This window comes from Macaca nemestrina, chromosome 8, assembly GCF_043159975.1.
Source record: "Macaca nemestrina isolate mMacNem1 chromosome 8, mMacNem.hap1, whole genome shotgun sequence".
NCBI classification, from domain to species: Eukaryota; Metazoa; Chordata; class Mammalia; order Primates; family Cercopithecidae; genus Macaca; species Macaca nemestrina.
Window position 1 is genome coordinate 113,305,045 of NC_092132.1, and position 20,608 is coordinate 113,325,652.

The 20,608-nt window shown below is 50.2% G+C and overlaps 1 protein-coding gene and 1 non-coding gene across 2 annotated transcripts in view; one reads left to right on the plus strand and one right to left on the minus strand.

Annotated features, from left to right (window-relative positions):
* The first annotated feature begins 2,314 nt into the window (after positions 1-2,314).
* Positions 2,315-20,608, plus strand: part of LOC105476541 (secreted frizzled related protein 1) — a 47,525-nt gene continuing 29,231 nt past the window's right edge. Inside the window, exons 1-2 of the mRNA XM_011732552.3 lie at positions 2,315-3,171; positions 8,202-8,279. Coding sequence (XP_011730854.2) covers positions 2,628-3,171; positions 8,202-8,279 — 622 coding nt within the window. The 5' untranslated portion in view covers positions 2,315-2,627. The remainder of the gene's footprint in view (positions 3,172-8,201; positions 8,280-20,608) is intronic.
* LOC112425712 (U6 spliceosomal RNA) lies at positions 13,574-13,680 on the minus strand. The gene has a single exon (XR_003016843.1). It is a non-coding gene; the product is annotated as a U6 spliceosomal RNA (small nuclear RNA).

Sequence of the window (20,608 nt, forward strand, 5' to 3'; positions counted from 1 at the left end):
GGTGGACAGACACAGGCCCTCCTGCCATTCGAGAAAACTGAAATGTGACTGAGCCGTCAGCTAAGCCTGGGTTCAAAGGTGAGAGGATGTTATCTGCAAACACCCATCTTTTCAGTGAGCAAAGACACATTTGGCTTGAGGCAGGGGACCTGGCCCTAGGAGACAAAAAGACCCCCTACCAAACAGCATTTTTCTCTAAATGCCCCTTGAATTGAGACACAGTTGCCGGGTCTCCTGCGGTCTATTCTCTGTGAGGAATGTCTTCCTCAGCTCCACAGGCTGGCCTCACCAATTGTCTTGGGATTAACCCTTGGCCATCCAAATCTTGCTTTCTCTTCTCTGTGTCTACCTCCCAGCCCCCGTGTCACCTCTTGGGTGTCAAGGCATCTTCCATTGGCCATGAAATGACAGAGAAGTCATCCCTCTGCAGAAGCCTCCTGTGTGCATCGTGGAATCACCGTGTCCGTATGGGCACGATTGCTTTAAGAAAACAGCCCTGCTTCTTCACAAACTCTAGTCGTTTCACTTGGAATCTGTCCATCAAGAAATTAGGTCTGCAGAGTCCAAAGCAAGCTCCCTAGAGCTTTACAAACAAGCTGGCCGGCAAGGCAGCGCCTCCTACGGTGTCTCTGTGGAGCGCTAAGATCTGTGGCCCCTTTGCCACATGGGGTGTGCGCTCAGATTCGGTTATGAACACATCGGCCTCTCTCCACCCGCACTTAGGAACAGAAGGTGTGGAGACTCCAGGAACTTCATGAACTGTTTGCTGTGGTCTTCTGTCCCGGGATAGTCCGGGTCTCACTCCCAGCTCTCCGGAGCTTAACCCTCCCTCTCAGGGGAATGTTTGAAATCTACGAAGAATTCTCAGGAATTCGAGGTAGAGGGTAGCAGAGAGACTTCCGTTCCTGGGGGCCCAGCTGTTTGTGCTGATGCTGTCCTCTTGGCGTCTGACCTAGTGGGGACCCTTGGTTCTGACTTGACGTTCCTGGACTGCGTCTGACCTTAGCATGTGTGTCTGAGTGATGGACTTGGTATTCACACCAGCCACGCTGATAAGTGCACATGTGTTTTTAATGTTTTGGCTTTCCACACCACAAACACACAGATGTGCTGTCGCCTGGGCTAGGACTTGAGTAGAGTTTTTCTATTTAAATCTATCTATCTATCTATCTATCTATCTATCTATCTATCTATCTATCTATCTATCTATCTATCCATCCATCCATCCATCCATCCATCCATCCATCCATCCATCCATCCATCCATCTATCTATCTATCTATCTATCTATCTATCTATCTATCTATCTATCTATCTATCTGTGTGTGTTTAAAAAAGTGTCCTCCCAAAGCTAATACCGTTGCTAGCAGGACTTCCCGCCACACCGGGCAAAGTCCACCCACTGCCCCAGTGTTGAGGGCCACCATGGGTGGCCCCACCTGGAGAGGCGCTGCTCACAGCAAACAACTCCAACTGCGCCTTCGCCTCGCCTTCCAGGGAGCCCAGCCAGGCCCGTTGGGGATTTATACGCAGACCTCCCTCGCTTCAGCGTTCCTGACCCCCAGTTAGTTGGGAAACGACCTGTCTGCACCGCAGCTAGAGAACCGAGGAGAGGAGCCTCTAGTCTAAAGGGCTGTTGGTTGAAATTAGGAAACAGTGTTCAAAAAGAAAAAGAAAGAAGAAAAAAAGTTTGGGAGGCCGAGGGCAGGCGGATCACCTGAGGTCAGGAGTTTCGAGACCAGCCTGACTAACATGGTGAAACCCCGTCTCTACTAAAAATACAAAAAATTAGCCGGCATGGTGGCGCGCGGCTGTAATCCCAGCTACTCGGGAGGCTGAGGCAGGAGAATCGCTTGAACCCGGGAGGCGGAGGTTGCAATGAGCCGAGATCGTGCCACTGCACTCCAACTTGGGCAACAACAGCGAAACTCCGTCTCAAATAAAAAAAAAAAAAAAAAAAAAAAAAAGCCTTCATAATGTCATGGGTTTAAGTATGATCCAGGCTCCTCGCTTCTCTGCAAGCCAGTGCGAGTTAATTACAGGGTCTGCCCTGGTCTCTCTCCACCCCACGCCGCGATCCATTCCCCCTCTTTTTTTCCCCTTGTCTCTTTCCTCCTCCCCCTTTCATTTATGTATTTTTGGTTTTGTTTTTTAAGGGATGTTGAGCTGTGGCTGGTTCTAGTAAACCGAACCCGCTCGCAAGGGAGGCGATTGGCTCCCGCGCCGGTGACGGACGTGGTAACGAGTGCGGCTCGCCCCGCCGGGAGCTGATTGGCTGCGCGGGGCGGCTCCGAGGGCTCGGCCGTAGGAGCCCCGCGCACTCCAGCCCTGCAGCCTCGCGAGTCGGTGCTGCGCGCCCGCCGCCCCGCGCCTTCCTGCTTGCTGTGCCTCCTGGAGCCGGGGCGCACCCAGCCGCAGGGCCGCCTCCCCGCCCGCGCCGCCTCCGACCGCAGGCCAAGGGCCGCCACCGGCTGGGGGGACCGGGCAGCAGCTTGCGGCCGCACAGCCGGACAGCGCTGGGGACTGCGCCTTTTGTCCCAGGAGGTCCCTGGAAGTTTGCGGCGGGACGCGCGCGGGGAGGCGGCGGAGGCAGCCCCGACGTCGCGGGAGACAGGGAGCAGAGCCGGCATGGGCAGCAGGCGCAGCGCGGGGGGCTGCCGGGGGGCAGCCCTGGGAGTGCTGCTGGCGCTGGGCGCCGCGCTCCTGGCAGTGGGCTTGGCCAGCGAGTACGACTACGTGAGCTTCCAGTCGGACATCGGCCCGTACCAGAGCGGGCGCTTCTACACCAAGCCGCCGCAGTGCGTGGACATCCCTGCGGATCTGCGGCTGTGCCACAACGTAGGCTACAAGAAGATGGTGCTGCCCAACCTGCTGGAGCACGAGACCATGGCGGAGGTGAAGCAGCAGGCCAGCAGCTGGGTGCCCCTGCTCAACAAGAACTGCCACGCCGGCACCCAGGTCTTCCTCTGCTCGCTGTTCGCGCCCGTCTGCCTGGATCGGCCCATCTACCCGTGCCGCTGGCTCTGCGAGGCCGTGCGCGACTCGTGCGAGCCGGTCATGCAGTTCTTCGGCTTCTACTGGCCCGAGATGCTCAAGTGTGACAAGTTCCCCGAAGGGGACGTCTGCATCGCCATGACGCCGCCCAATGCCACCGAAGCCTCCAAGCCCCAAGGTAAGGCTGCCCCCTCCCACGTGTGCGAACCGCCCCCGCCTCCTCCCCACTCCCCCGGCGGGGGCTGCAGGAGAACCAGCGCCACCCTACGCCTGCCCGCCGCTGGGTCCAGGCGCTGGGGACTGACGGCCCGAGGTTGCTCGCATGCTGTGCACGTGATTCCTAAGCGCGTCTGGTCTGTCCCAGGTATCGCTCAGCACCCCTCGCGACCCAGGTGCACGGCGGGGCTGGCCCAGGAGCGGTGGATCTGTGCCTCGGCCTCGCAGGGACTCGCTGTGGTCTCCGGAGCCAATCTTCCTGGGATCCAGCTTCGCCTTTTCCATACCTGAAGCAAAGCTTTGCGCTTTAAGTAACAGGGAAGCTTCCCTCTCCTCGGGGAGAACTCCGAGACCCCATCGAAGTTTTTAACCTCCTAGACGGGAGGAAAAAACCAAAACCCAAAATGTAGAAAGTTCAGAAAGGCCGAGAGAATGTTTGACGCAGCTTTTGTTTATTTTCATAGGTTCGACAAAGATTTAAAAAATAAAACCAAGCCCTTTCCTTCCCTGGTCATTCAGTCAAGTAGCTTCGGGATTGCTGCGGAACTGGCTGAGAAAGTTTAGGAAGCATGGAGGCTTCTGTTTCTCCACCCCTTCCAGGTACCAGCTCTGCCCTCGCAGGGCTGGGGGTGGAAAGTATTTTCTCCCTCCCTCTCGCTTACCCCCTGCTTCTCTCATTTACACAAATCCTCAGCTCATTAGAAAGATAAAAATGTAATTAGCTCATTGTTCATCTCCTCCCGGGGAGAGCAGCCCTGCAAATTGGAGACTTTCCTAATAGCCTGAGGGACCGGCCTGAAGTTCCTCTCAGAACCCCCTTATTCTTGAGGGGGAAGAAAAAAATTCTGGGAAGTCAAAATGAAATAAATATAAATATAAAATATGCACATCACAGGCCTGACTTCGATAGCAGTAAATTGAACCCAGAATTCGTTGGAAGCGAAGTTTAGGCTCTGAGGTGTGGAGAGGGTCAGGGATGGGGGAGCTGTACCCCAGCTGCGCTTAGCAACACACAGGCTTCCTGAGGGCTTTTTGAGGAGGGCCTTTAGGGTGGGGAGAACGGTTGCCTACACTTAGCTCACCTAAAGTGTCTTTTTAACTCTGTTATTGATGCTAAAAGAGGGGCGTACAGTCACCTGGCTCCTCAGAGTGAGGATTTGGGCAGGTTGGGAAAAGGGACACCCCAAATTTTGGATGCTTTTGCTTATTCTAAGGAGGGAGGAGATGGGTCCACAGTGACTGACATTAGATGGCTGGGTGGAAACGCACTGATTGTCCGCAGTGGCCAGATCTGGGCACCGCTGCTCTCAGGGTCAGCTCGTGGTGGGAATGGAGTGTGGGTAGCGGATACATCTGCACTTCGCGAGCGAGAACTGAGCAGTTACCTGGAGCAAACAAAGCGCCTTGTGTTCTGTTGGCGTGCACCCATTCCCTGAAGCCTGCGGGAATTTCCTTCTCCCCTTCCTCAGCCAGTGGGGATTAGCCCGGCCCTGCCCTGAGAGGCCGTGCCCAGCCCTGAGCTGGAGTCCATTCCCAATGGCCACCGATGGTCTCTTTCTGGGACTGGCTGCAGACATGAGTGGACACCTTAGGGGGATCGGCTGCGGAAAAGGTGCTGCAGTCCACAGGGAACATGGGGGGATTGGACGGGTTGCCTGCAGAAGAGAGGAAAGAATCCTCACCCCAGCCCCCAAAAGGCTGTGATGGGGTGGGGAAACCCCATAATCGCTGTCTTCCGGACACCTTTTGCCCCTTGGCTGCAGTTCCACCAGTCGGCGCCCTTCTCAGCCTGGCTTGGAACCGTCCTCACTCTCCTCCCAGCAGCGCTCAGGTAGTCACCCTCTCAAGACAGGTCTTTGAGGAACAAAGAGAAAAGCGGGGAGAGGGCCGGTCGGGAGTGGGGCTTGGAACTGGTTTTCCCCTCAGTGGTTTTGGTGGGGGGCTCTGCCCTGAGAGGGCACACCATCCTCCCCAGGACTGCAATCCCTGGTGTAAGGGAGCCCCACGTGATTTCCTCCGAGGTCCCTGTGGAGGGGAGGGTGGGGCGTGTGTGTGTGTGTGTGTGTAGGTGTGTAGAGACAAACCTGACTACTGATCCTCATAACCTTATGGCTTGTGGCTGTGGAGTAATAACTGGTACTTTCCAATGAGAATAAGTACGCATGCACTACTCTTTTATTCGTTTATTCTTTATGCTTTTATTCTTTAAAATTAAAATGCATTTTCAAAGCAGTGTTGTATCTTTGCATACTAGTTTCTTTTCACACACTTGGGCATATTCAGTTTTGGGGTATTGGCCAGCTCTCCGTGGTCATGTGTTACTAAGGAGAAACCTGATAATGAGAAATGACTTGACATTTTTCCCCCCACAAAGGCTGATACCCAAGCCATAGCAGCTTCTGTTATGGAAGAGGCAATTGTTCCTTTTTCTAGGGAAGTTATTTCTAAATTTGGCACTTCCACTAGAACTGTGAACTCCCAGGCTGATGCATTGTTGTTTCCCTCTCTGCCTGGTTTTACTGGTTGAAGTTGTATGAGCCAGCGCACTGGGTTTGATTTTGTTGTCGTTTGGGCATGTCGTGCATTTAATCAGCCTGGCAGAGGCCACAGAGCCCTCAGTTCCCCAGAAAGCCTTCCTTAGGGCTCCTTTTTGGACCCCCAGGAACTGGCCAGGGAAGATTGTGGGGGTTGTATGTGAGAGAGGGAAAGAAAAAAGAGAGAGAGAGAGAGAGAGCGAGAGAGAGCGTGCGCACTTGTGTGTGTGGATTGATATATTACAAAAATCACTTAATCCTGATTCAGTTGTTGGGCTGTCTCCTCCACACCCCCTTAAATATTAATAAACACAAAACTTTTTTTTGTTGTTGTTGTTCATTTGCTTTAAACATTATTTGAAATACACCTGAAAACAGCTGTTTAGTTCCACCTTTCAGAAGGATGACTGGGTGGATTTCTCCTGCAGACGCAGCCTGTACGGCCCTAAGACGTACCAATGAGGTGCAGATTAATACCGTATCACACATTTCTCTTTCTCTCTCTGGATCAGGCTGCTCCAGAGTCAGCCGTTAGAAAAGCTGAGATAGGGGAAAGCCGTGATAAAAACACACAGAGCCCACCCCAATGAGCTCCTGCCATTCTGAGAGGCACTGAAGTCAAAACATATTTGACGGGACTGAGGAAAATGTCCCTGAGAAGTGCAGAGCCATCCTTGGCTGGTTGGGTCAGGTGAACTTCAAGCGTCCAGAGGAGATGCAATGAGTGTGTGGAGTGGGCAAGATGTGCCCTTTATATTCGGATCACTGTGACTTTGCTATTTGGTCAAGATTGTATTCACAGAACCTTGCAATGTGTGTTTGTGTAAATCCCACTTTTCTTTTTTCAAAATAACCTAAACAAGGAAAACCCAAAAGCACAGTTCACTCTCCTTGTGCAAGCAACCTGGTCTTTTCCATGTTGTCACACTTCCTCTTCCCCAAGCGGAAGCAAAAACCATAATGCAAAATTCTTGTCTCCTTTGTGAGAATGACCACCTCTAGAACCCAATCTCAAGTTCTGGGTGCAAAGCAGATTTCCAGCATCTGGGCTAAGGACAGTCATGCCATCGTCTGCTTGGAGCGTGGTTCTTAACCGCACTGAGAATCTGGAAGGTGTTTGCTCCTGGGTGCAGAATAAAGGTGGGAGAAGAATGTGTCAATAAAAACTAAGGATGGGGTCTCTGCTGGGCCCTGCAGGGACCCTGCTTGGAAGTGGGGAGTGGTCTATGGGCACCTGTGTCTTGAGGGCAGCCTTGAGCTGGGGGTGCTCTGCAGGTCCACTCTTCTCTTCCACTTGTGGAGCCTTTGCCTATTTCAATGTCTGAGCCATAGTGGGAGCTGATGGGGAGGGAGATGCTGCCACAGAAGCCACGGTGGAGGAGGATGAAGAACAGTGGGCTCCAAGCACACCAAGCCCCACCTGCTCTCCCTGAGTGCAGTGTCAGGTGTGACTTTCCTGTGCTCTTCAGCTCCAGCCTGGCTTGGCCTCCTGTGCTGTGCCTGGGGTTGGGGTGCCCCTAGAATGTGCTCATGATATTTCCTAGACAGTCAGTAAGCTCCAGGCTGCTTGATAGGTGAGGATGATGACAATGATGATAAGCCACTTCAGCTCTTGGAGGAAAGCGCTGTCCGGCTCTCCCTCTGTCCTGGGAAGCAGGGGTCCTTTACCTCTTCCGACTTCAGAAGTATATTGGCTTGGAGGAGGCCTCTGCCCTGGCCTCAGATATCTCCTCCCAGGCAGTGGAGCTGCCTCCCAGCGTTATGCACATCTGCCCCCACACACCTCCTCTTCAAAGCACTTCACAGTTGCCCAGGAAAGAGCCTCCAAAGGGCCCCTTCCTATCCAGCCCTGTCCTCCCATTTGGCAGTGCCTGCTAGTGCCCCACCCCGCCCGCCTGCCCTGGCCTCCTGCTGCGGTGGCCCTTTTGGAGAGGAAGTGTTCAGGGGCTGAGGGCTGGAGTTTGTGAGTCTGGCTGAGTTTCTTTCTCTCTTGGCTCCCGGAGATCTGGTCAGAGGGATCAGCAGGCTAGCTGGGAGTGTGGAAATGGGAAGGGGGCAGGAATCGGAGGGAGGTATTGAAAGGAGAAGGGAGAGGATGGGAAACAAACGCCAGGAAGAGATCTCTGTGAGTTCGTAAGCCAGCTTTTCCCGGCACTCACAGCGTCCCACAAGTCATCATTCACATGACCTGCCCCCACCCAGCCTCAGGTCATGCTGGCTTAAATAACTGTGTCACATTTAGCAGCTCTGGGCCAAAATGTTTCAAGAAACCCGCGCCTGCTCTGATTGTAGACCCTGGGCTCAAGCCTTCTTCTTTTCAATTCTCAGGTCCCCTTCATAAGTTCCAGAAGACCTTTAGTCACTTTCAGCCTGGACCCAGGGCTGATCTCTTCCCCAGGGGCTGCTCCCTTCCTGCTCTGTAACTTACAGTTCTGTTTCTCCCTACTTCCTTTCCCAGGCACAACGGTGTGTCCTCCCTGTGACAACGAGTTGAAATCCGAAGCCATCATTGAACATCTCTGCGCCAGCGAGTTTGGTAAGAAAGCGTTTCTAGCTGCCTCTGGAAGGTTTGGAACCTCCTGGTCTGTGTCCCTGCCGGATGGAGGCCCTGCTGGTGTATCTCCTTGCAGCTTTCTACATTCTCTACCTCATTCCTCTCCAAATAGCTGCTTTTCTCAGGCAGATGGGAGACTACACAGAGTCCAGACCCAGCCAATTTTTATGAAGGCCATACTTTGCCCTCCTTTGTGGGGGATCGCTGGACAGATTTTTGGGGATCTTCTCTAGGCATGCAGGGAGGCTGAACTGGGGACAGGTCGAGAGGAGCAGGGAAGGACAGCAGCTCCTTCTCGGAAGCTGCAGGAGGTACAAGTTGCCACCTGTTCCTGCATCTGGTTGGGCCCAGCTTTTTCTGGACTGGCTCTTTTTTTTCTTTTTTTTTTTTTTTTTAACATCTACCCCTAGGTGTCAGCATGACTCTGTCCAGGATTTAAACGGCTGCCCTCCGGGTGCCTTCCCAGGGAGGGGAGATTTCAATGCTTAGGGGATTCACAGGAGGGTCCTTATCAGGTTCTGCAAGGCAAAGAAAATGGACATTCCCACAGTAGTGTGGTTTTTCTCTCTTCTTCCCGTCACTCTCCATCGAAAGAGAATTCTGAACCAGCACTCTCAGCTCCAGGAGGAGGAGGAGCTGGTGGGGATCAGGGGGAGGTGGGGGAGCTGCCAGGGGTCTTGGGGCCTTTCAGGGATGGTCTGTTATAGTCTGACCTACAGAAGACCCGAATTCACCACACCCCGAGAGTCTCTCCTCTGAGCCAAGTAAATGTAAACGGCATCCCTTTGGAGGGCCAGCTCCCTCTCTCTCGCGTCTATCTGACATGGATGCAGAAAAGTGGCTCTGGCCAAGCCACACTTTCAGAAGGATCAGTGTGATGCTGAACAATGTGTTTCTCATAATTCCTGCCTTGTGTCCCTGAGATCGGCTTTCTTGCAGAATTCTTATCTGGAAAAGTGTAAAGATAGCTGATGGGAGTCCATTCGGAGGCATCCCAGGCCATGTTTTCATTAATCAAACCTGATAAAGTACATGTTCCTGCAAAGAGCCCTGTCAAAGTAAGCTGCACACACGTGGGAGGACACACGCAAGTCGGAGGGAATCATGCCTCATGACGGTCATTCTCAGGGTATTGCAATTGTGGATGAAGATGGAAGCTGGATGTAGATGGCCACCAGAGCTGAACTGGAGACCGTGTGTCTTATTTCCACACATGGGGAAGATTGATGTGTTCTCTATGATGCAGCAGTGTGAGTTACTTGTCTGTTTCTGCATTAACTCAAATTTGTCAGTGAGGATTCCCTGTATACCGAGTGCTTTTTGAGTTCTATAGATACGGATCGAGGGTGAAACTCTTCCTCTAAGTAAATGTAACACATGAGTATTATTTTTTTAAAAAGACAGAAATTGGCGGATTCAGACCCTTTGCCACACAGGCTGAAGAGGCAAGCCTTGGGAAAGAATTTGAATCTGGCAAGGTTGACCTTAAGGTGTAGGGCAGGAGTCTAGAGGGCACTCAGGTAACTCACCTGGAACGGACATCATCTTCCCATGGCAGCAGACACCTGTCAAATCAGCCAGCATCCTGTACACAGAAGAGGATGGAGGATCTCATGTCGATAACCAATCAGGGTTTGTGGAATCTGAGTGATTAGCTGTTTGGGATTGGGTTCCTTTAGCCCTGACAATATTTTCTTCTTGGGTTCACAGAACTTTTGGGTTCCTCCTAGACCTAGATCTTATCCAGTCCTCTTATTTGATAAAGAAGGAATTTGACTTTCCCAACTGGAGTCCTTTTATACTCTGCCACCTGGCCTTGTCACTTAAGAGTCAATGCACAGCCTCTGAGCTTCGCCACGGAGGCACTGACCTCCTTAGTGTGCGTATGGTGTATGGCAGGCTTTTTTGAGCTGGTTGCAGGAGAAACCTTTTTGGTTTTTTGTCTGTAATGTTCTCATAAAACAATATATAGGAATTTTTTTTTCTTTCTCTCTCTGCAGGGGCTGAGCTTAGCTCTGCCCTTCTTAGCACCTCAGAGAATGCACCCTTGTCGAGAAACATGTTTCCTAGCTCAGCTCACTTCAAGTAAGTGAGGCAGTCAGCCACAATGATGGGATTCAGTTAGGAAACAAAGAAATTGAACAATGCAAGCTGACACACAGCAGAGAAGAAAGAGAATGCTTGACTCCCTCTTCCAGGGATCAAACTTTGCATTAAGTGGCCCTGACATCCTCAGTGGGAAGACATCAGGGTGCTGGAAGGCTCTCTGTGAGCTCCAGGAATAAGGGGGTGCATTTCCCTGGGTAAGCAGCACCCTCGTCCACCTGCCACTGCATCTCTGGTCCCTGGCAGCCTCTGTGGAGCTGGGCATATCTGACCCCTGACCTTCTCCCCATGCAATGCGCTTTAACCCCTTGGCAGATCTGCTTAGTCACTCGTGTCTCCAGCCCTGTGCCCCCTCAGTTCAGGGCACATTTTTTCCCCAATAGGAAAAAAACATGAGCAGAAAAGCCTGGGTGCTGATGCTCAGAAGTGCAGCTGATCAACCTGGATCAAGCACCAGATGTGGGAGCCAAGACTTAGACTGGGCAAAGTCACCGCATTGAACATGGCGACCGGCCTGTCTGCTGGCTTCCGTCAGCTCGCAGGGCTCTGTTTTTTGTTCTCTCTCTGCTTTTCCTGCTCTGTGACAACAGGGTGCCACTCTTGCCTCTTAAATAGCCCAATATAGTATTTGCGAGCCGCCACACTAATCATCTTGCTGTTAACAGCTCAGCACCCACAGCCGTCTTCCCTTTGGATTGGTTTATTCCAGGGATATGAGGATCTGATTTATTTATAATTGCGGTGAGGTTAATTCCTGCCTCTGGCCACTTTCTCTGGCTTCTTCTGCAGTATCTGTAAACACCCGTAAGCTTTTGTGGGGGCAATCTGCATGGTGATATACTTCTGCTAGGAGAGTTCAGAGCTTCCACTTGTACTGCTTTCTTCAGTGTTTTGAGCTTGAGAGTTCAGGTGGCAGTTTCTTCAGCCCAGTATTTTCTCCTTATGGAAAAGGATTTCTTTGCCCCTAGAAACTTTCCTTGCCATCTGGAAGGATTCTTTTTTCCATATATATATTTCCTCCTAAAGAGAAAAGCTGTACTCTGCAACATTAAGGTTAGTCAAATAGGAAGGAAAAGAACATCAGCTTTCACAGTTAGCATTAGCGAGTATTTCCTAGTAGAAAGAGTTTCCTGCACCTCCATACCTCCACTAATCTGTTCTCACTCTGCCTCCAACTTCTTTCAAGGTGTCTTGGCTGTGCTGCTGTTTGGGGGACAGCGTTTTAGTCTGATGGGAAGTTTGAGCTCTTGCAGAAAGTAGGCTCAGCCTTTCCAAAGTAAACCTTGGGTTTCCTCCCAAAGATGAAGCAAGCTGGCTGCTAGCACAGTCACTGCAGCACCTGCAGGCTGCCCGAGAGCAGCCTCTGTATCTGATGCCATGTTTTACCTGGTGGGAGAAGGTATTGTGAGACACACTATTCAGTTTGCACTACTGACAGAAAAAACAGAAAAACAAAAAAAATACTTCTTGCAGAAATGCGCAGAAAACCTGTGTCTTGGAATGAACAAAGTAAGGCCCATTTGCACTCAAATAGTCCCCGGCACAGTGTCTTATACATGGTAGACATAAAATGAAAGTTTGTCAGCTGAGTGTATGAATGACAGGGGATACTGGATGTGGATGTTGGAATTTTTTTTTTTTTTTTTTTTTTTTGAGACTGAGTCTTGCTCTACCCTGGCTGGAGTGCAGTGGCGTGATCTCAGCTCACTGCAATCTCTGCCCCCCCGGGCTCAAGCAGTTCTCCTGCCTCAGTCTCCCAAGTAGCTGGGACTACAGGCGCCCGCCACCACACCTGGCTAATTTTTGTATTTTTAGTAGAGATGGGGTTTCACCATGTTGGCCAGGCTGGTCTTGAACTCTTGACCCCAAGTGATCCCCCCACCTTGGCCTCCCAAAATGCTGGGATTACAGGCATGATGGACTTTTTTTTTTTTTTTTTTTTTTTAAAGGAGAAGGCTCTTTTCAAGGTGGGTATCGGCAACTTGTGTATTAAGTTCAGGGAAAACTATATGCCCTGTTTTGGGTGACTGAGCATATAAGCATCCAGAATCTCATTCGGTCAAATAAAATTAGATATGGAAGGAATTGTTACCCTGGGGGTGGAATTCGTAGGTGGAAAACAACTGAGTTTTATTGTTACTGAAGATACATATCCTATCCACAGATCTGTATGAAATGGAGCAGTTAGGATGTTTTAGGCGTGTAAAAACCTGAGATTGGTCGATTGCTCAGTGCACTAGAGGTGTGACTCCCAGCTGAGAGCCTGTGTCTCTTTCTGAGCAGCCTTCTTGTGCATGGGAGGTGGGGGGTGGGGGTGGGCGGGCAGTGAAGAGATGGAGGCTGAGCCAATGTTTGTCTTTTTGCATCTGGCTTATTTTACTATGCATCATGTCCTCATCTTTGGATACGACTACAAACTCTCGTAAGAAGGGGAGTGGAGAGAAGGATTTGCCCTCAAGTTCACCTTTATTTTCTGAAGCTTTTCTTGAGGTGGGTAAAGAAGAAGGGACAAGGGACGAGTGGGACGAGGGGGCTGTTCACAGCTCATGTGAACTGCCCGTTTCTTTGGGTGCTGTGTTGCTCACCTGTACCACTTAAATTTTTTTTAATGGATATAAAAGAGTTGCACATATTTATGGAGTATGTTTGATATTTTGATAAAAGCATCCAATGTGTAATGATCAAACCTGGGTAACTGGGGCTGGGCATGCTGTCTCACATCTGTAATCTCAGTGCTTTGGGAGGGTGAGGCAGAAGGACTGCTTGAGGTCAGGAGTTCCAGACTAGCCTCAACACCACAGGAAACATACTGAAACCCCATCCCCATTACAAATTAAATATTAACTGGGTATGGTGGCACACACCTGTAGTCCCAGCTACTTGGGAGGCTGAGGTGGGAGGATTGCTTGAACCCAGGAATTTGAGGCTACAGTGAGCCATGATCACACCACTGTACTCCAGCCTGGGCAACAAAGCAGGACTCTGTCTCAAAAAAAAAAAAAAAAAAAAAAAATTGAGTAATTGGGATATCTACTACCTGAAATCCTGATCTTTGTGTTGGAAATGTTCCAAATCTACTCTTCTAGGTAATTTGAAATATACCGTAAATGATCGTTAACTATAGTTGCCTAGCTGTGCTACTGAAGACTGTATCCTACATCTTATCCTTTGAAAATACAGAACACTTCATGAACTCACATGTTTTTCTTGCACGGTGGCCATGTGAATCTTCTCTGTATTGTTCCAGTTTTACCGTGTGTGCTACTGAAGTGAGCCCCTGTACCACTTTGCCATTGTAAAGCAGTGTTGAGTTGGATAGGACATCAGAGATCAGCCAGTCCATGCCCTCACCTTACTGACTGAAGGCAATAAGACAAAAAAAGTAAAGGAGTTAGGCATTCAATGACCCAGGAGCACTGTACCTGGAACCCTGTTACTGCCCACCAGCACTTCCCTGGCAGCCAGGCCAGATTGCACACCCTTGCTCCTTCCCATCCTCTCACACCCATCACGGTGGACAGTAGTTGAGGAGCTTCCTGGGCAGGGGCATCAGGTGCTCCTTTACCCTCAGGGTTTGTAGAATTTAAATGGACTGATGTCTGTGCCCAGCACACAGAAGGAGCTCAGGAATCAGTGGCTCCCTTATTGCTGGGAAAGCCGGCAGTGTAGCAGAATGGAAAGAACACGGGCTCTGGGCCAAACAGACTTGGATTAAATCCCAACCCATTAAGCTAAGCGACCACCAGAAAGTCTCTTAAGCTCCCTCAGCCTGGCTCCTCATCAGCCAACTATGGATGAGAATTCCTACATGACTGTGTTGGGAGAATTGGATTTAATCAAGTGTGCACAGTTCCTGGAATACGGTGGCTGTTCAATCTGTAATAATTATTAAATCTTCTTATTGGAAAGAATTGTTTTAGGATGAAATTTAGCCCAGGAAGGAAAATTCTAGCACCAATGAAATCAGCTTGTTGGGGGAGAAGTTTTTTAGGAAGAAGAATGGAATATGCTAGTTAATTCTCTGGTTAACAGAGGATTCAACTGAAGAAGTGTTTTTAAAAACCCATTTGGAAGACCTTTAATAGCTTTAGGCTGCCGGGCGCGGTGGCTCATGCCTGTAATCCCAGCACTTTGGGAGGCCAAGGTGGGTGGATCACCTGAGGTCAGAAGTTCAAGACCAGCCTGGCCAAAATGGCAAAACCCCATCTCTACTAAAAATACAAAAATTAGCTGGGGATGGTGGCAGGCACCTGTAATCCCAGCTACTCAGGAGGCTGAGGCAGAAGAATCGCTTGAACCTAGAGACCAAGGTTGCAGTGAGTTGAGATTGCGCTGCTGCACTCCAGTCTGGACGACAGTGCGAAACTCTTTCTCAAAAGAAAAAAATACCCACAAAAAAACTGCTTTATGCAGCTTCAAGGTGCTGTAGTTAACAATAACAATAACAAACAACTCCCCCTCGGAAAGCCAAACCCTAACTAGAAGTTAGGAGATCTGGGTTTTAGTGAGATGACATCCTTATGTCAAGGTAAACCTGGAAGCCTCCAGACAGTGATGAGGGCTGAATGTGGGAGCTGTGACTGCCTGGTGTTCCAGGATAGGCCCACTGAAGTTTCATTTGTGTGTTTTTTAGAAACCCTGTACCTAACATGTTCTCCTTCTAATTTAGCAGGACTTATGTATGAGGGACTTCAGAGCCCCTTTGTGCTGTTTTACTTCCCTCCGTCCCCTCTTTTCTCCAGCAGTATCTCTGGGACAGTTTTCCCTTCCCCGACCCCAATACCTGCCTTGTGATATTCACTTCCTTTAACCAAAAAATAGACTATGCATTATAAGGCGAATGAGCATTTAAATATTGGTAAGTTTCATCCAGTTTTGCAGAAATGTGCTGGAAGCTCCAATCTGTATGTGTGTGTGTGTGTGTGTGTGTGTGTGTGTGTGTGTGTGTGTATGTGTTTAAGAAGAACAAATGGCCAAGGAAATGTCAGACCATTGGCCTGCCTCGACCTTAGGGCAGCCAATTAAACATGCGTTCGCTTTGGAAGGCTTCTCAAAGGCCTATAGATTGTGCTTGAAATCTTTGTTTAGTCTTTCAGGAACACTGTCACATGGATGATTTATCAAAGAAAGTTGTTTATCTGGCAGTAAAATAAACTCTGGGCCTGTTCAGACTAAGATTTCCCGTGAATTTTTACCAAGGTAAACACTACTAACTGGCAGGTTGCAAACTCCGTGTGAAAACCAGACACATACAATACATATTTGAACTATAGCTTTGCTGTGTAGGGGGTCTGGCCTGCCGCTCGTGCTTGTCACTCCCACCGTGCTCAGAGGACCTGGCACCGCAGTCTGTCTGTCTGGGCAACCAAGAAGAGGGACTTGCCCCATCGTCAGTGTGTGCAGGAGCTGCCCCTGTAGCGTGAGCCTCCCTGGGTTTGAGTGCCTCTTACTGCTGTCACCTGGGGACTTCCTAATTCAGAGGGGGCAGGCTCAGGATGGTTCCCCTTCGCATCCCACAAATAGTTGGTGATGAGTTATGAGGACAGTGAACCAGAAGCAGCCAGCTTAGGTTTCTTTGAAAATAGACATTTGTTGAACCACTTTGGCAGGGGCTGGACATGTTGACTGATTTGGGAGCCGGGACCAGGGCGTGGTGGTAGGGGGTGAAGTCATCTTCTGGATTCTGCTGAGTGTTAATGACAGTGGCAAAAAAAAAAAATTTTGCTGCAGATGCTCCCCCAGTGTCTCTGGCTTTGCTAGTGGGTGGCTGTGGGAGACCCATTTGGGAATTAGGTAAGTCGAGTTCTGTGAGTGCCGCAGCACATATTTAAGTGAGGGGGTGGATGGACACATGAATGGTGATGATGGGGAAGAGACGAAATGAAGTCTTCCAAGTCTTTCCAGGGAAGGTACTGTAGTGATTTCTTTTTTTTTTTTTTTTTTTTGACAGCCTCTTGTTCTTGTTGCCCAGGCTGGCGTGCAGTGGTGTGATCTTGGCTCATTGCAACCTCTGCCTCCTGGGTTCAAGCATTTCTTCTGCCTCAGCCTCCCAAGTAGGTGGGATTACAGGCACCCACCACTACGCTCGGCTAATTTTTTTTCTTTTTTTTTTCTTTTTTTTTTTTGAGATGGAGTCTCTCTTTCTCGTCTAGGCTGGAATGCAGTGTCGTGATCTCAGCTCACTGAAACCTCTGCCTCCTGGGTTCAAGCAATTCTCCTGCCTCAGCCTCCTGAGTAGCTGGGATTACAGGCGTGCGCCACCATGCCTGGCTAATTTTTGTATTTTTAGTAGAGACAGGGTTTCACCATGTTGGCCAGGCTTGTCTCAAGCTCCTGACCTCATGATCCGCCCACCTTGGCCTCCCAAAGTGCTGGGATTCCAGGCGTGAGCCACTGCACCGGCCTGTAGTGAATGATAGTGGTTTTTTCAGGGAGACTGCTGGATTATAAACTTCTTGTTCTTACAGTCCCAGCCAGCCCCAGATGCTGAAGTTTCTGTGTCCCACTAGCCTTGGGGTTCTTCCTGCAGGGCTGAGTTTAAGATGGTTGTGGGTAGCTCCCATAACTCATGCTGCACCCTGGGTCCTTCTCATCTCAACTCCTCAAAGGGGCAGGAGCAAGAACTGGGGACTCCTGAGAGAAGGTGACATTTGTGTCTGTTTGGGCTTTTGGGGTTGGGATCTCGGTGCATGTGCAGAGCTTCCATATAGATGTTTGAGTCTTGAATGTAAAAGGTGTTGGTCTGTTAGGTTTGGGGGGCTGTGAGCCTGAGAGCTGAGGTTATTTGACAGTTCTTAGGGACTGATGTGCAGGTAATAGATGCTTACTGACTTGCATGTATTTGAAGGCATAAAAGAGGTATTTTCTGTAGGGCAGGAATTAAGGGAAATCATTTACAAATTCTGAAAGGATGTCTGTGAGTTGTAAAGAGATGCCAAAATAGTACTTTGGCAGTGGGGAGAAAACGAGAAACCAGCTTCTCTAAATGATGTTCTTTCTCATTCAGGCAGGATTATGAGGGGGATTTTCTCTCTCTTGTTTTCTCTAGCCCTTCCATCAGCTTTCTCCGCAGGACATTTCCTTTTGGGACTACCTCAGATGTGTTCTCTTCTCTTTGTGAGCTCTTTGAAAATTATTTCACACTGGCGTCTTCCGCAACGGATGCATTCAGCTTTGGGGAATGGCTTATGGCTGAAGGAAATCCCCAACTGTATGTCTGTGGCACCAGAGCTAGAAACAAGCCTGGATAAGCACTTTAAACCCTGAGAACAGCTGGTGCCTGGAGAGCGCATTCCCTCCTGCGGTACTCCATAGGGTGGCCGTGCCAGCCCGCTGTGCTTGCCTCTCAGCCTCATAGACAGCCTGGGCACCCTCCACTTTTCCTTTGGTCTCAGCACCATATGGAGGACCCTGTTCTTGCCCTCAACATATTTAAGAATCTGGAGGCCAAGTGTGGTGGCTCACGCCCGTAATCCCAGTGCTTTGAGAGGCTGAGGCAGGAAGATTGAGCCCAGGAGTTCAAGACCCTGTCTCTACAAAAAATAAAAAAATATCCAGATGTGGTGGCACATTGTGGTCCCAGCTACTTGGCGGGACGGGCGTTTGAGCCTGCGAGGTCGAGGTTGCAGTGAGCTGCGTTCAGGACACTGCACTCCAGCCTGGGTCTGAAACAGGGCGAGACCTTGTCTCAAAACAGAAACAAAAACAAACCCCCCCACAAAACCTCCAAGAATCTGGTGGGTGAGACAGGCCTTTGCCATGCTTGTTTGTCTCTGTTCTTTGTATCTTCAGATGCCTTTGTGTGTAGTTCTAGCTCTCAGGCCTGAAGGAGGGAGGGGTGTTCGGTGGGGCCTGGAGAAATTCAGGGAAGTTTCTTGGAGGAGATGAGGATCTAACTGTCAGGCTGAAGATTAATGGAGAAAGTAGAGGAGGGCATTCCTGGTGTCAGGAGACGAGGACAGGGAAAGGGAGTTAAGACTCAAAGCAAGTAGTAATTCTTCAATTGATGAAACCTAAGCTGGTAAATAAATACAGAGGAGAATGTTGGTTTGTCATTTGTCAGTTATAACAACTCACTCCCCATTCTGTGTTCTGGTTAGCCCTGGCCCACAGCGTGGGGACTCAAAAGCTGGATCGAGGTATGGGAGGGGGAGTTGCTTCTTCCGATTTGCAGCTGTCTGTGTACCCAGCTCAAAGGGTGACGAGGTCCCAGCAAGGCTGCACCTGCTCCTGTGGTGCAGCAGTTGGAATGAATGGCCCATGTGTTTCAGGGTTCCCTCGTGGTTGTGGCCATGGGCCCGAGTCAGAGATGACACCCAGGGAGTGCATAGCTGCGAGGGGAAGGAGTTCAGTCAGGTAAGTACTTGTTGTCAGCCCCGGGCAAGGTGCTGAGAAGTGCACAGGCAAGATTTGAGCCTTGAGAGCGGCCTCTCATCTCCACGTTACCCGCAACCACTGCTTCCACTTACAGGATGCAGGGCTGGCTGGAAAGAGTCCCGACCTTTGTTCTGAGATGTAGAGGCACTAGAAGCCAAGATGTCCGCACAGTGCCAAATGCCAGCCGGCACCCAAACTCTCCGGTTACAGGGTCTTTACTCTTAACACACATTCATTTAAAAACAGGCTCATGATGTGTGTTTGTGCATGTGTTTTCTTTTGAAAATCTAACCACCTGCAGAAGGTGTGCACTCTTGCAGAGATAATTCAACAATCGTTGGGCTTTTACTGAGTCCTGCTTAGTCTATACCACATCTGTTGACTAGAATCCACATCCAGAAAGATTTTAGCTGTGTAAACAGAAGTGTTGATATCATTTCTTCCCAGGGCTTGGGAAGAGGGACGTCTCCATAATTGTATTAGTTTGTTCTCACAGGCTATAAAGATACTACACCATTCTGGATACTTTATAAAGAAAAGAGGCTTAATTGACTCACAGGTCCACATGGCTGGGGAGACCTCAGGAAACTTACAGCCATGGCATAAGGGGGAGCAGGCACGTTCTACATGGCGGCAGGTGAGAGTGTGTGAAGGAAGTGAAGGGGGAAGAACCCCTTATAAAACCATCAGCTCTTGTGAGAACTCACTCACTATCATGAGAACAGCATGGGGGATACTGTCCCTGTGATCCAGTCACCTCCCACCAAGTCTTTCCCTCAACACCTGGGGATTATAGTTCAAGAAGAGATTTGGGTGGGGACACAAATCCTAACCATATCAATAATCAGAGCCAAAAGGGGCTGCTATGGGGTCCTTGCTGCAAAGAATTCTGCAGCCGTCTCCTCCCTCCAAGTGCTCTGAACCCAAGTTAAGCCCTGGGTAAGGAAGGTGAAAACTCTGTTGGCCATAGATAGCTTTTACCTGCACACCTGAGTCCAGGAGCGGAGGTTTTTAATGGTGTAATTCTGCCTGGGGTGTGTTGCCTTTGAAGTGTGTTATGAGTGTGAAGCCCTGCAGTGAGCCTCGGGCTGGCCAGACAGGGGCTGGTGAGTTTTGGAGGAGAGGTTGAGAGTGTCTGTATTGAGGGGCCCCTGGCCACACTGGGGTACCTTGCTGTCTGCACTCCTGGGGCCTGTTTGAGGCAGAAGCTTTGGGTTTGTCACAGGCTTCGCCAAGGTGCCTCTGTCCATGCTCCAGCCCTGGCTCACAGTGCCTTTGTGCTGCTCCTCATGGTGTTTCCTGCCTCAGGGAGGAAACGCCTGGATTAACCTAATCTCATGTTAGTGTCACAGACCCAGTCAAGGCTAATTGCATGGTATGCGTGCTAGGCTCCACGCTGGTGAGTGTCCAGAAAATGGTCATGGGGTGTGACTGGGAAGTAGTTCTGCTCTGCCAGGACTTACCATCTAGAGGAGGTCAGGAGATGCAGAGATGCCTGTGATAGAGAAGAGCTGGGAGCCACGGGAGCATAGAGCAGGGAGCTGGTCTTCAAGGAAATGAGAAAGGGGAGCTGCAGAGATGAGAGACCCTGTGCTGTCCTCCATGGACCTGGTAGGCATTTGTCCTCCATGGACCTGGTAGGCATTTGTCCTCCATGGACCTGGTAGGCATTTGTCAGGCAGCAAAGGTGGGCCTAGGAAGATAATCCCAGCGGAGATCAGACCAGGAGCTGCGACGCTGCACTGGGGAGTGGTGAATCTTTTTGTAGTTAGCTTATCAGGCTGTGGTGGCGAGTGTCTAGAAATGATGACAAAACAGGCAAAAGACAG